Source organism: Alligator sinensis, unplaced genomic scaffold, assembly GCF_000455745.1.
Source record: "Alligator sinensis unplaced genomic scaffold, ASM45574v1 scaffold827_1, whole genome shotgun sequence".
Classification (NCBI taxonomy): domain Eukaryota; kingdom Metazoa; phylum Chordata; order Crocodylia; family Alligatoridae; genus Alligator; species Alligator sinensis.
The window spans coordinates 468,476-482,261 of record NW_005842726.1 but is presented as its reverse complement, the minus strand read 5'-3'; the positions used below and the strand labels follow the sequence as shown (position 1 = coordinate 482,261).

The window sequence follows — 13,786 nt, the reverse complement described above, 5'->3', positions numbered from 1 at the left end:
CGCTGGCATCCCAGCACAGCTCCATAGAACCCTGCCAGCCCACGCCTGGCCCTGGGCCCTGGGACACTGGCGCAGGCCCCGCGCTCCTGCATGCTGCTGCTTCCACTCCCCTTGCCCCCCCCGCCCACTTTCCCCACTTTGCTGCCCAGCTGCCAGTCACCCTGCACCATGTGGTTCCTGGCTGCATGGCTAGACCATGGAACTCGGCAGGAGCTGGCCTGGTCCTGAGGACTGGGGCGATTACCATGGTCCTCCCCTGCCTCCCAGTGTCTTACCTGAATTTCCCGTGCTGGCACAGGCACGAACAGCCCCACGGTCCCAGGCCAGAAGCCTTTGTTAGGCTGGGGCTTCTGGCTGGCGGGGGGGGGCGCTGGCCAGGCCCTGCTGTTGCAGGAGTCTGCTGTGGCTTCCCCTGGGTCCTACTGCCCCTGGCTCCTGTCATCTAGTTTTGGTAAGGAAGGGCACTTTTTCAGCATAAAACACCTTAAGCTTTTTTTTTTTTTTTTTGGTCTGGTGCAGGAGCTATGCATTCTCTCATAGTACCATATCTAACAGGCCCTCTATTCATGTTACATTTATGCTGCAATTAATGTGCTACATGTGCACTTAATTCAAGGCACCATAAAATGGGAAACAAGCCACAAAAAGTATTCTACATATACAGAAAATTATGTAGAACATTTTTGTGGCTTGTTTGAATGTCACCTTAAATTTAATGTTTGGCTGAGACGAAATCATCTGATAATCAGTCCTGAAGCCAGAATCACACATGGGTCTGGAACTTGCCCTGGGACCGACAATCAGCAGACTGTTGGCCCCAGCCCAAGGCTGAGGGCAGGGGAGTGGGGGAGGAGGGTAAGGGGGAATGACATACTGAAAGGCATTTGAGCTGGGGACCTTAAACCCTGTGCCAGGGGTGGATGAATGCCCTACTAATGGGTTCTTTATAAATTTACTTTCCAAAAGATTGTCTGAACACTTATGTAGATTACATTACTCATACAGTAACGTAGAGTATTATTTTTATTTAACTGCAAGCTTCCATTAACATGATAGATCATTACAGTCTATCAAGCTAACAACCTATAGATTAAGGAAAGGTAATTAACTGTACTAACTAATAGTGATTATTGCAAGCCACTGTGTTACTAATCTGTGGATTTACAGGAGTGATTGATTCGCATGCTTCCATTGAAATTTCACTTATCATTTTAAAATTACAGTTAACAAACACCCACTCTCCTATTAAAATGTGAAGAGGCTAACTCACAAAAGCATGGATGTTCTGTGTAAGATTCACTAATTCTCTAAGGCTAGAAATGGATGCCCCCAAATGAAGCAGATCAGCTATGCTGCGGTGTGTCATGGAACAGCTGATCCACTTCACTGGATGAAAATGCACATCATCCCCTGTCCTGCCCTTGATGGTGTGGAACAAAGGTGCTGTGATCTCTCCACTTTCTCTGCTCATCCAGACTTGCTTCTGAGGCTGTGGGGGATGCCAGCTCTGTGGTTGCAGGGCTGGTGCTGGGAGATCCTTTTAAGATCCTTCTAGAATATCCCAGTCCTGGCCCTGCGGCTGCGGAACTGGTGATGGGAGAGAAGGATCTCCCAAGCCTGGGTCCTGCAACTGCTTGAGGGGCTCTTAAGCTGCAAGAGTACCTACCTGGGGTGGCTGGAGAGTGTGATCTGCTTATATTCTCCCACCACAGAGCTAATAGACATCTGCTGCAATAAAGTGGCAGAGTCTATTACTACTTTTTGTCGTGCCACTGATTTTCCCATCTATTCAATCACAGTTTTTGCCACCAGAAAAATATTTATGGTGGCACAAATGAGATGGTTGTTTCCACTCTAAGTTCCTTGATGTGGAGCATATGAAAGAAGTCTTATTCTGTTTTTCAGTTATTCCATTGTGAGCATCTAGGCTCCACTGAATGTAACGTCATTTCTGCTCAGGCCTCATTTAAAATATCTATGTCCTTCCCTCTGAATTTAATTAACTTAAAACACATTCAAGTTTACTTTCAGACGCATACAAGCAATGCCTAATGACTTCAAGAAAAATGAGAGTAGAACTCACTCTAAAATAAAATTCTGTATAAAAGATACTCTATTGGAAAGTATCTTACCATTGGAGATATTACCATTGGAGATTCTAATATCCATTAGAATTCTAACATCTAATTTAATTCTAGATTCTAATATCCATTAGAATTACCATATCCATTAGATATTACCATTGGAGATTCTAATATCCCATTACCATGGGATATTACCATTGGAGATTCCTTATGTTGTCCTAATCAGGTAACACAGATTGGTTCTTGCTTTACTGCTATGTATTTTTGTATTCACCAAGATAACGATTAGTGCTATTTCTCATTTTTAGAGCACAGAGACCTATGGAAACCAACATTATATACACTGGCCCCTTCCACATGTTACAGGTATTATATAATTAATTGGCTAATTGCATAGTTGCCTTAAGAGCAAATACACATACAAAAGTACTTACGTGATGAAAACTCCAACCAGCTGTCAAATTAGATTTTGAAAAAGTATACTAACTTTATAGCTGGTTGATATCCAGCTTTAATCTGCACATGTAGCAGGGTGTCCTCTGAGGTTGGGAACCCCATCAGCTGACAGGGCTCCCAGGCACAGGGGTGCACCATGCCCAATGTGAAGCCTCCAGACCCTGGGGATCAAGGCAGCCATGATCCTGACAGTTCAGGGGTGCATGGAAACTCCTGAGTCTTTGGCAACAAGGCAGCTGCCATCTCCAGCACCTGGGGGTTTCATGTACCCCCAGACTCCACCTCAGGGCCCAGGGGTTTTACACATTCCTAAGCCTGGGAGATTGTGGCTAGTATGATCTCCAAGCCTCGGGGGTGGGTAGGACACCCACATAGCTGGGAGCCCCTCAATTGAGAGGGCTCCCAGTCACAGGAGCTTGGCTCTTGCTGCTGCAGGGGGAGCCCAGAATTAGGTTCCCTTTGCACTGGCAATAAGGCGCAATGAGATCTAATGTGTGATCCCACAATCGCATCTTCTGCCATGTATGCACATGTGGCATGGCAAGAGGTGTGACTGTGTAGATCATGTATTAGATCCCATTGTGCCTTTACCTGCATGTGTAGAGGGGGCCAATGATTCATTTGAGTAGCACATTGAATTGAAAAAATAAACCCACTATAAAATTACATAATATTGTATAGCTATGTCATATTTATATGCAGATTTATAAAAAGTGTGTTCCTGAAGGCTTTTGGTGACTTAATAGTTTGAAGACAAATACAAATTAAACCAACAATTGTTCTTTCTTGCTTATTCCTCCCAATAATGAGCATTCTCACTACCTTTTTTAAGTAGTACACAAGATAGCCAAGCAGCATGTTCACAGATTCAATCCCTGTGGGGATAGATGAATCCCTTTGGGGTACATGAAACCCCCAGGTGCTGGAGATTGCAGCTGCCTTGTTCCCAAAGGCTCAGGAGTTTCCATGCACCCCTGAACTGTCAGATTGGGAAGGAGGGGGAGAACGTATGCAATCAAAACCCAGATCTCAGTCCTCCTGATTGCAAATACTCTGTCATTAGCCTCCATCTAGTTAGAGTCCTGTTAGCTCATGCATCTCACCTGCCTTATCAGAGTGATAACACTTTAAGACAGGTAAACCTTAAAGCCCAGTGTTTCAGAAAATTTAAACACAAGCACTAAACTGTATATGGAAACAAGCTGGCAGTCACAGTAGATGATGAAACAGGTGTAATACGCAGCCACTGAGTAACAAACACCTTGAAGTAAGCAGCCCACTATGCTCCCCACTAGCTGACATTTCTAAATGCACAATTGTGTACTGTGAAAACAATATTGTTATAATGTAATCTTGAGGTGAAGAGGAGATAGGCAACTCCATGGAGTCTGTATCTGAAAAAAACCCACTGTGATTATGCTAGGCACAGATGAAAAAAATGCACTTAGCTATTGCTGCCTACATGAATGTGTGCAAGTAGGTGGTGGACTACAAGGTGACTCACAGCAACTCTAAATTTGAGTAACAGATAGATACCTTCTCTCAAATCAAACATATCTGTTATTTCTTGATTTTCCCCCTCAGTCAAAACCCATAACTAGAATATTTTTTCTAGGTTCTGATTAACCAGACTAATCCTCCTCAAACTCCGGTCAATGTCAGACCTGAGAAATCCCAAATTCAGTAAGACATGGAATTATGTCATCTGTATATGAATGGAACTGTCTTCATCTACCTCTTTACCTAAGAAGCAAAACAAAAGAGACACTGCTGTAGAAGTCTTCCTCTACCATAAGAAATGAAAAAGCTTTTTTCAATATTAAGGACTAAGGATACTCTGGAAAAGTATCAAAGAAAAACAATTTATTCTTATCAGCATTCAGGACACATGGCATCTTTATCAATTTTTTTCAGGACTACTATGCAAGCTTCTGAAACCAGTCATTACCTATTAAATATGAACTAAAAAAAATTTCAGCAGCTATGAGCCACATTCAGTGGCAATACACATGCTCTTTGCCCTGGACTAGATGTTAAGAACATTAGTTGTATTGGGGAAAACTAAGAATTCCAATGTGGGTTTTATATAGGAGAAGAATGATTTTTCAAGTAATAACTGAAGAGTAAATTTACTGGATTTGAAGATTACCTGTCCTTACATATTCTGCTAATGATTTCAGACTTCACTTATTTCTTAAAAGATATTTCAGCCAAGCTTTAAAGTAACACCCAGAACTCTGTTCTTTAGTGACTAAGATCAATATTCTTCATCCTACTGTGTGATGAGCCAAGATACAATCTTAACTTTATTGACCAAATTAGCACTGGCACAGCTTGTATAGAATATATATTCAGGAACCCCTAAAAGCAGACTGTATTGATATATTTCTTTAAAATCATGTTATGAACTCTACTACTTGGGACAAAACTAGAATACATTAAGTAGACAATTATTTGTTTCAGGATTATTTAACTGGTTAAAAGATATTTCCTTATGCTTATTTGAAAGATGTATTAATAAATTACTAAAATTCAGTGTTTTACTGACTAATATCTCATCTTAAAGATTTCAAACCCTAAATGGAAAAAGCAAACAAAATAAGGCAAGAGGCGACAAGTTCAGGGAAGTGAGAGATAGGAGGGTATTGATGGGCAGACCAAAGAAATAGGAGAGTGCTAAAATTCCTATCAGGGAGCTGCCATTGGACCCTGCTTGTGGAAGCATTTATAGCTGCCTTTGAAGAGTAGAGCAGTTTCCTAGTAAATGTCAAGCTGTTCTCTCACAATTGCCTCTGGGTACTGGGGAAGGGGCAAAACGTTCTGTGTATTCTCCTGTCCATACTAGAATTTCCTGGCTGCTGGAAGGGTGGGATGTTGTTTTTGCTGCTCTGCCATTTCTTTAGTTTCCTGGATGCTGCAGTAGTAATATTTCTATCCTCTATTCTTGATTCTCCTTCCTGTTTGCTAGAGTTCTGGCCTGCAATAATGAGCTTAAATACCTGCCTCTGAGGTTGGTCAGAAGTTTCCTAAAGCAACAGGAAACTGAAACGGACTCAATTCTCTTTAGTTCCATGCCTTAATACAGAGTTCTGAAGAACAACACTGAAAGCTGGGTGTAGTTGTGCCAGTTTTCACAATTCTCTGATGCTGCAACCTGTAAGAAAACTAGAAGCAGCAAATGCACTCAGGCTGGTAACAGATTCTGAAAGCATGCTGGATCAGCTGCACATAGTTCATATTTGACAATATTGAGTTCCTATACAAGAGTAACTGAGCTTTCCAATGACTGGGCTACATTCAAATAGTTATCAGAAAAAACAAATAAAAGAACAACAAGAAGCTTTTGAAAGAACAAACTTCCTATAGTTTTTCTTCCTACGGAATCCCCACTTGTTCTAAGTAAAGATGATCAATGAATTGGTCAGAAGCCACAACAGAACTCAGTTCTCTTGCCTCGCAATCCTAACTACCATAAACATGGCATCTGATGAAGTAAGCTGTAGCCTACAAAAGCTCATGTCTCTCTGAACGAGGTAGTCTACAAGGTGCCATACTGCCCTGCCTAACTGCAGACTCTCAAGGCTAACTAATTTCTCTCTACTGTAAATACTGGTAGTTAACTCGAATATATAATATGGAAGATATGCCTACCCTATCTTCACATCTTTGTTCTAAGCCTGGTCTTTGGACCACACCTCCTGAAAAACTTTCCAGAATGACAAGTCCCAAAGCTGAAAATGCTAGCTAGATGCAAGTTTAAAGGTACTATATGTAAAATTAACCCTGGGAATGAGCACTCCAGTCGCAGGGAGTTCTTGAATGAATATTTGGAAGCAAGGAGAATTCTCTTTGGTCGTCCTCTCCACACTGGATAGTTCTCACTACAGAATTTATAGAGCAGTACATTGTTTCTGAGATACGAAGAATACTTAGTTCTCCTGTGTCGATTTGAAAAGCAACTTAAGTGTTACCAAGAGCTTGCAGCGGCAGGTGAGAGGGTAATGACTGTACATTTGAGAAAGCAAAACTGAAGGATTATGTAGGAGTTTTCAGTCTTCCTCAGAAGTGACCTCACCTGCTCCAAAAAAATCCCTCCTGCTTTCACAGACAGCATGGTAATGAAAAGGTTTGTTCTTGGAGCTCTGAATAGCTTTCTCATTACTACTCTCTAGGTGTGGTTCACATTTAAAGTGACATCCTTCTGCCTCCTTTTAAAGTTTTCATTCAACTGAAAGTGCAACAGTGCCACTTTCTCTGTCTCACTATTAAATATAGACCACTATAATATGAAGAAGATTATAATAATGTTGAGGTTGGGGGCTCTTAGTTGAAAGAACAACAATGCTCAAACATATCAAGCACCAAAATCCTCTTGGACAAGGTGACAATTACACAAGATATTTCTCTCAGTGAAAGTAAGATCCCTACTGTATAGCTGAAAGGTGTGTTTTTAAGGTCTTGTGGTCCAAAATAAAGATATGCAGGAACCTGCACCTTGCCAGGGAATTGATAAGAAAACTCAAGAACCATACCTGACAGGAATAAGAGCTTTCTACAATGTAAAGTACTGCCACTCACTTATTTTTCCAAAATGTATTGGTCATGAACAGTAGAAGATCCTTTGCTTCAAATGACTATGCTCTGCCATGTCCCCATTGTCACAGCAACCTTGGATTAGCCTAAGCATCATTTTTTAATTTCCTCAGAGACACTAGAAGGGTGTTTATTACTACAGGCAGTCCTTGACTTACAATGTTTCGAGTTACAACATTTCTAAATTGACACCCTGTTCCAACTTTCTGATGTCAGTTTCGAGTTTACGATGCTTGATCCGACACCACACCATGCCAGCAAACAAGTTTGCTGTGTTGCCCATCTCCCTGGAGAACATCTGTCCAAACTTCCTTGGACACTTTAAGAAAGCACACAAGACTCCAGAAAACCTGCAGCCAAGACTCTTGAGAAGACTCCAGCCAAGAGCCCTTCAAAAAGTCCAACCGAGCCCTTCAAAAAGAGCAGCAAAGTCACCTCAAAGAAGTCTTTCCAAATCAATATGATGGCTATTTACAATATAAATACCTTAATGTAGCTATATTACTCATCTATAATTGATTGAGTACAAAATTCTGGGTTATTTTTGGTGAAAATAGGGTATCAGGCCTTGGTTCAGGAACCAATCCTCCATTTATAACATGGCTTCCTATGGGAAAATCGGTTCTGAGTTACAACGTTTTAACTTAAGATGTAGTTTTCAGGAACTAATTGTGTTGTAAGTCCGAGGACTGCCTGTACTTTAAAATCTGTGATTAAAGTCCCTACCTCTCACCTTCCCAGATATAGAGCTATACAGCACTGCATACTGATGCAGAAATAAGTCCCTGTTGTACTACAGTGTTTGTATATGGGAGCTGAGTGGTGTTGGACTGACAAAAATGGTAGAATCAAGACCTGAAGGTTAATTAAAAAAATATAATTGCTATTATAATTGCTACCTGTTCTTTATTGGCTTCATTGGTTTTTACTCTCAATAGTTTGGGAGACAGGGCTACATAAGATTCAATTTGTAGGAAAAAGGACCACCACATCCACTTCTGAGTGGATCTTCTTCATTTAGCATCTCCTTTGGATTCCCAAATGAACAAGGATGTCAAAAGCTTTATCAAGAAGCTGCCAGCCTGGGCTGCGGTGAACCACAAGACTAAGTGATCTTGTAGGCATTCTCCTGGTTCTAGATTTATACATACAAAGCAAAATGAAGGTGTACCTATAGCAAGTGCTACCATCATCTAGCTAGCATGAAGGACAACAACGAAGAAGGGGATAATGCCCGTAAAAGCTGTCCAACACGGAGGGGACCAAGAACATTACTGTAAGAGACTGCTAGCCAAAATCCATTTTCTAAATATTTGGAACAGGAAACAACTTTGAGTTGGCTAAAAGAACCTTTAGAGTTGTTTAATATTTCAGAATTAATTATCTGCAACAGCCATATTCCACTTCAGAATGAATTTGGGCATATTATTCTGCTTTTGTCTTACAGCGCTGTCACACTTTGTACACTTTGCCAAATATTTACACTGCTTTCATAAAAATCTCATTTTGATACAATTTTACGTGATCACTTACCAATAACTTTAACAAAATAAGCATCGGCTTCAAAGTTATTCTTTAATGCGTGGATGGCAAAGTCCTTGCCGAAATGCCCTTTGCTTAACACAATAATATCCAATATTCCCTAGGGGAGGAAATTAAAAGGAAAGAATAATCCATTAAAATAAGTAACATCTAAATACAGCAACTATATAACCTAAAAAAAAATTAAGAAAATTTGTGCACCTAGCAATATTTATAAGATTCCCAAATACTGTTCATCTCATACTAATCATAAATCTAAGTCACTTAATTTGATAGTTCTATATAATGAATGCGTGTGGTTTTCCTTCCTCCTTTTCTCATCCCAAACTAGAGGAGAGTGACCCAGGTACAGATTCAGAGTACCTTTCAGAATTCTAAGCAATTTTTTGCCTTGAGTTTTCACCACTGTTCACTGCCATGTACTCTTCTGAAAGTAAGCCATGAATCCCTCTGGAACCTAATGGTAGCTGGACAGCAAAATAACATCCTTCCATAATCAAATTTTCTTAGAAGCCGCATCACTCAACTTTAGATAAACAAATGGTAAAGCCAGTTGAAAGCATTAACAATTTGCATGTGAAGTAGTTACCATTAAAAAGATACTGGAAATGCTTGGGTAACTGTAGTTTCACTTGACAAATTCTGAATTCTTAAATAACTTCTCCTCTATATAAATAAACACATATCCATAGCTATTTTTTAGTTGAGCCAACACAACAATAAGGGCTTCTTGCATTTCAAACAGAAATACCTCCAGATTACCTGAGTCTAGTGAAGCTTTTCTTTATTAATTTTTGCAGGGACTGGAAAAAAAACAAAAACAAAAAACCCAGAGAAAACAATATTGGAGTGGGTAAGGGGAAATATTATTTACCCATTTAACTATGCTTGCGTGTGTGAGATCAGATGGCTGTGAAAATACTCTGCTTATAAGCAAACATAGTATCTCTATGCAAAACCTGCAGATGGAATTAGTTCTGTTTTACTTATGAGTAGAAGGGTTGGCTAGGTGAATAATCTGTAACTACTTAACCTGAGCAAAGGAAGGTGAAATCTGCCTTTAACTCCAGGATCTTTAAACTGGGGATGGGAATGAAACCAAACTCCAGCACATTTTTAACCTGAGTTGAAACTAATCTGGAAATGGATCTTGCTCAAAAAGTTTACTGAAGGGGTGGAGGCAGGGGTGGAAATTACTGAAGATACTCATTGTTTAGAGTAAATGCAACTGAAAAGACAACAAACCCAACTCAGAACACTGGCTTGGGTTTCTCCCACAATCCCCCCCATTTTTGTACAGATTGGTATACCTAAATATCCCAGAGCTGCCTAAAAAGAAAGGAAGAGAGCTGCATTTAGATACATTAAACTGCAGAGGGAAATCAGACATACACACTGTCTTGGTGAGTTGCAGTGGGTGCTGGCAGGTGTTCAAACTTAACCTGTTATTCTCCTAACAGCTGCTGAGGAACAGCTCAGTACTTAAGGAATATGGTAAAGGTTTAAAGGAAAAATCTAATTTAAAAAAATGGTAACATCTGAAGTGTCATTTAAAAAACCCACAAAACCTTACTTTGAGAATTCCTTATTCTGAATCTGGACAGACATAACAATTGTACTGGTGTCAAGGGACTCTAATACAAAATGTAACAATGAACTGGTAAAGCAGCCTGATTCTGCAGCGATACAAATGTAGCAAAACAATCCTAACCTCACTTTATCCAGGGCAAAGATAGGGTCAACTGGCTCATTTGTATTACTACAGCAGGGATGGGAAATTATTTGGCTGGAGCTCACAGGGCTCCAGCTCCTGCTGCCTTCCATTTATTCTGACCTATTCTGCTTGGTGTGATGAGCAGCCACTGTGGGGGGGCTGAGTGGGTGGACAGTGGCAGGGAGCTGCAGCTGGAGCTTCATGCACTGGCACAGGAGCCACCCAGCTACAGCTTTCCCTCCCTGGCCTGGCTGGGCATGTGGTGCCTGGCACACATCCACATGGCTTCCCCACACTACCTGTTGCATAGAGTGGTGTAGCAGGGGCAGGAGGTGGGGGGAACGGAGCAGTACCTGGGTGGTTGCAATTGCATTGGGAGCAGCCTCATTGACAAGCTGCATGAATTGGCTTAGGCTGGGGCCACAGGCAGGTGTGCATAGGAGTGTGGTGCGGGTAGCCCCAGGTGGGAGCAGGCTGGACTTGGCCCTGTGCGGAGCACTGTGGAGGCAGCCATGGGCTGAATACAATCAATTGGCAGCTGCACGCCTATGGCTGCACTCCAGGCTCACACACATATAACGGTTGCATCAGCTAGGGGTGTGCATTTGATTTGGATTTGGCCTAAATCAGGCATAGTGATTTGATTAATTGATTTGAATCACTGTCCCCGATTCGATTCAGATGAATCCGAATCTGAAGATTTGATGCTGATTCAGAGAATCAGCGATTTGGCCATAGACACAGCTTTAATTGTTTTTTCTACATACCTCGAGGTACCAGCATGGCTTGTGAACGCTATGATGCTGGGATGCAAGGAGCATCCCACAGGAGTGTGAGGGGGCCTTCCACATGCTCAGTGGCGAACCCGGAAGTACTTCCAGTCCACTTCCAGATCCACGGGGGAGCGCGTGGGGGCACCCCCCATGCTCCCCCGGCTCAGTGATCGGCCGCGGGGAGATAATGGGTGCCCCCCCAGACCCAGGAGGCACCAGTTGCCAAGCTGGAAGGGGAGGGCAGTGGGCCCCCCAGCAGACCTGGAAGTGGACTGGAAGTGCTTCTGGTCCACTTCCAGGTCTGCTGCTGAACATGCTGGGGAGCCCCCAGTGCTTCTGTGGGACACTCCATGCGCCCCAGCATCACAACATTCACGAGCCACCTGCTACCTAGTGGTATGTAGAAAAAACATTTAAAACCGTGTCCATGTCCAAATCGCCAAATTTCTTCAAATCAATTTGGAGGGTTCCGATTCGATTCTGAGAGATTAAAAGGTCCTCTGATTCGATTCGGAGATTTGGCCACCGAATCGGGCTGAAAATCCACCGAATCGAATCAGGGACCGAAGCTTCACACAGCTCTAGGAGCAGTTCCCTCTTCTTTTAAAGTGGCTACAAATGTCACTGTACCTTATGTAGCTCAACCAGGATAGACACATTGAATATAGTTATGGAGGGACCTTATTACTTTACCTATCAAATTAGGGTGAGTCACAACTCTGACCCTAAGCGAATCAGAAAAAAGAAATACAGATCTCAGAAACCTGTATTTCCAAATAAGGACTGCTTACAATTTATAGCACAAGAACACATGCTTTGCCTGCAAGTACAGGTTATATATTTTCATACACAAATGGCTAACTAGAGCCATAAAACATCCACAAGTAACGAGGCATATCCGATTTTTTAAACCAGGTCCTTTATTGCAAGTGAGACTGGACTTGGACATTTTGGTTTGAAATTTCAAAAGAGAAGCAGCCAATTTTCCTTTCCATGAGACCAAAAACCTCCTGCTTACTTGAAACTGGGACCTGGACAACCAGGTTTAAGTCTGAGGTTTGTACCAAGATCTAATTTTGGCAGGAGTCTTTATTTATTTATCTAATTTTGCTCTTATAGGCAGGAAGCTGTATGGACAAAGTCATACCAATATATCTTTCATTATGTTTAAAAGGAAATATGTTAATTACATAAATTAACATAAAATAACTGTGTGCAGTAGCTGTCAGCTTTACATTCAACAAAAATGTCAAGTATTAAATTCTCTGTAAAATACCAGCTAAATGGAAAAAAATTAAAATAATTTTACCTTATAGAGGACAGCAAAAACTTAACTATTCAATTAGGCTTTACTTCCAGATAGGTGAAAGATGGAGGAATGAAGATGGTTTATTCAGGGGCTAGATGGACAGCATACTTAATGCATGAACTGTGATTAGTTTTGGGATTCAGATCTAGTCAGGGCATTGGGGTAAACGAATGTTTAAAAAAGTGGGAAAACTGTGTGGGGAGTAACATGGGGGGCGAGTCTGGTGTTATATGGGGACTGCGATGATCACAGTTAACTGTGAGCATCTGGGAAATTCAGTTGGGAGCTTGCAAAAAGTGATAGTTACAGGAAAAAGCACACTCAGTAGAAGGATTAGTGTGTTTCTTGCATAGTAAATGACAAGGCTAAAGAAACAATCTTTTACTTGCTCCGAGGTTTAGTATTAACTGTTAAATTATCTGACTCTAGTGATACTTTTCTCCCATTAGCAAATCTTTGCTTACTTGGTTTAGACAGCCATTTATAGACTACGGAGCCTTTATTCCTGTAGTGATAAAGTTAATGGCCTGGTGAAGCCCCTCTAGTTTATTTGCCTAGAAATATGGACAATGGAGGTTTTATAAGATGATAAACAAGCGTATGAAAGTTAATTTGCAGATGATACCAAGCTAGGGAGAGTAGTATATGCACTGGAGGGCAGAGCTAGGATTTAGAGAGACCATTACAAATTGGAGCATTGGATCAAAAAAAAATCTCATGAGATTCAACAAGGACATGTGCAAAGTCCTGTAGTTAGGATGGAACAAACCCCATGTACTAGTACAGGCTAGGGACAGAGTGGCTAAGCAACAGCTCTGCAGAAAAGGACCTGGGAGTGCAGTGGACAATAAGCTGAATATGAGCCAAAAAGTGTGCCCTTGTTGCCAAGAAGGCTAACAGCATACATGCAGTCCTCAGACTTATGACATAATTGGATCCTGAAAACCACATATTAAGTCGAAACACTGCAATTCAGGATGAATTTTCCCATAGGAACAATATTATAAATGGGTGATTGGTTCCTTTATGACGCTGGATATAGCTGAGACCAGCTGGTAAGTCTGGAAGGGAAGGGAAGGGAAGGGAAGGGAAGGGAAGGGGGGAAGGGAAGGGGAGGCGAGGGGAGGGGGGAAGGGAAGGGGCATGCGAGGGGCAGATCAATGCCCCTGCAGCAAAGGAGAGATTGGGGCTGGGACAGGGACTGGGGCAAGTGCTGCCCAGCCCGGGCGGGGATCATGCGGGACGAAAGCATGGCTCATCTGAGGGGTATGGGGGAAGAAGAGCAAGGTGGCTCCTGCTGCTGCGTGCTGCTGGT

At 41.8% G+C, this 13,786-nt stretch overlaps 1 protein-coding gene across 2 annotated transcripts in view; it reads right to left on the bottom strand.

Moving 5' to 3' along the window:
- Nucleotides 1-13,786, bottom strand: part of ITFG1 (integrin alpha FG-GAP repeat containing 1) — a 219,301-nt gene that overhangs the window by 61,057 nt on the left and 144,458 nt on the right. For both annotated transcript variants that reach the window (XM_006034335.3, XM_025216323.1), the window contains exon 12: nucleotides 8,667-8,775. In XM_006034335.3, the coding sequence (XP_006034397.1) occupies nucleotides 8,667-8,775 (109 nt within the window). The remainder of the gene's footprint in view (nucleotides 1-8,666; nucleotides 8,776-13,786) is intronic.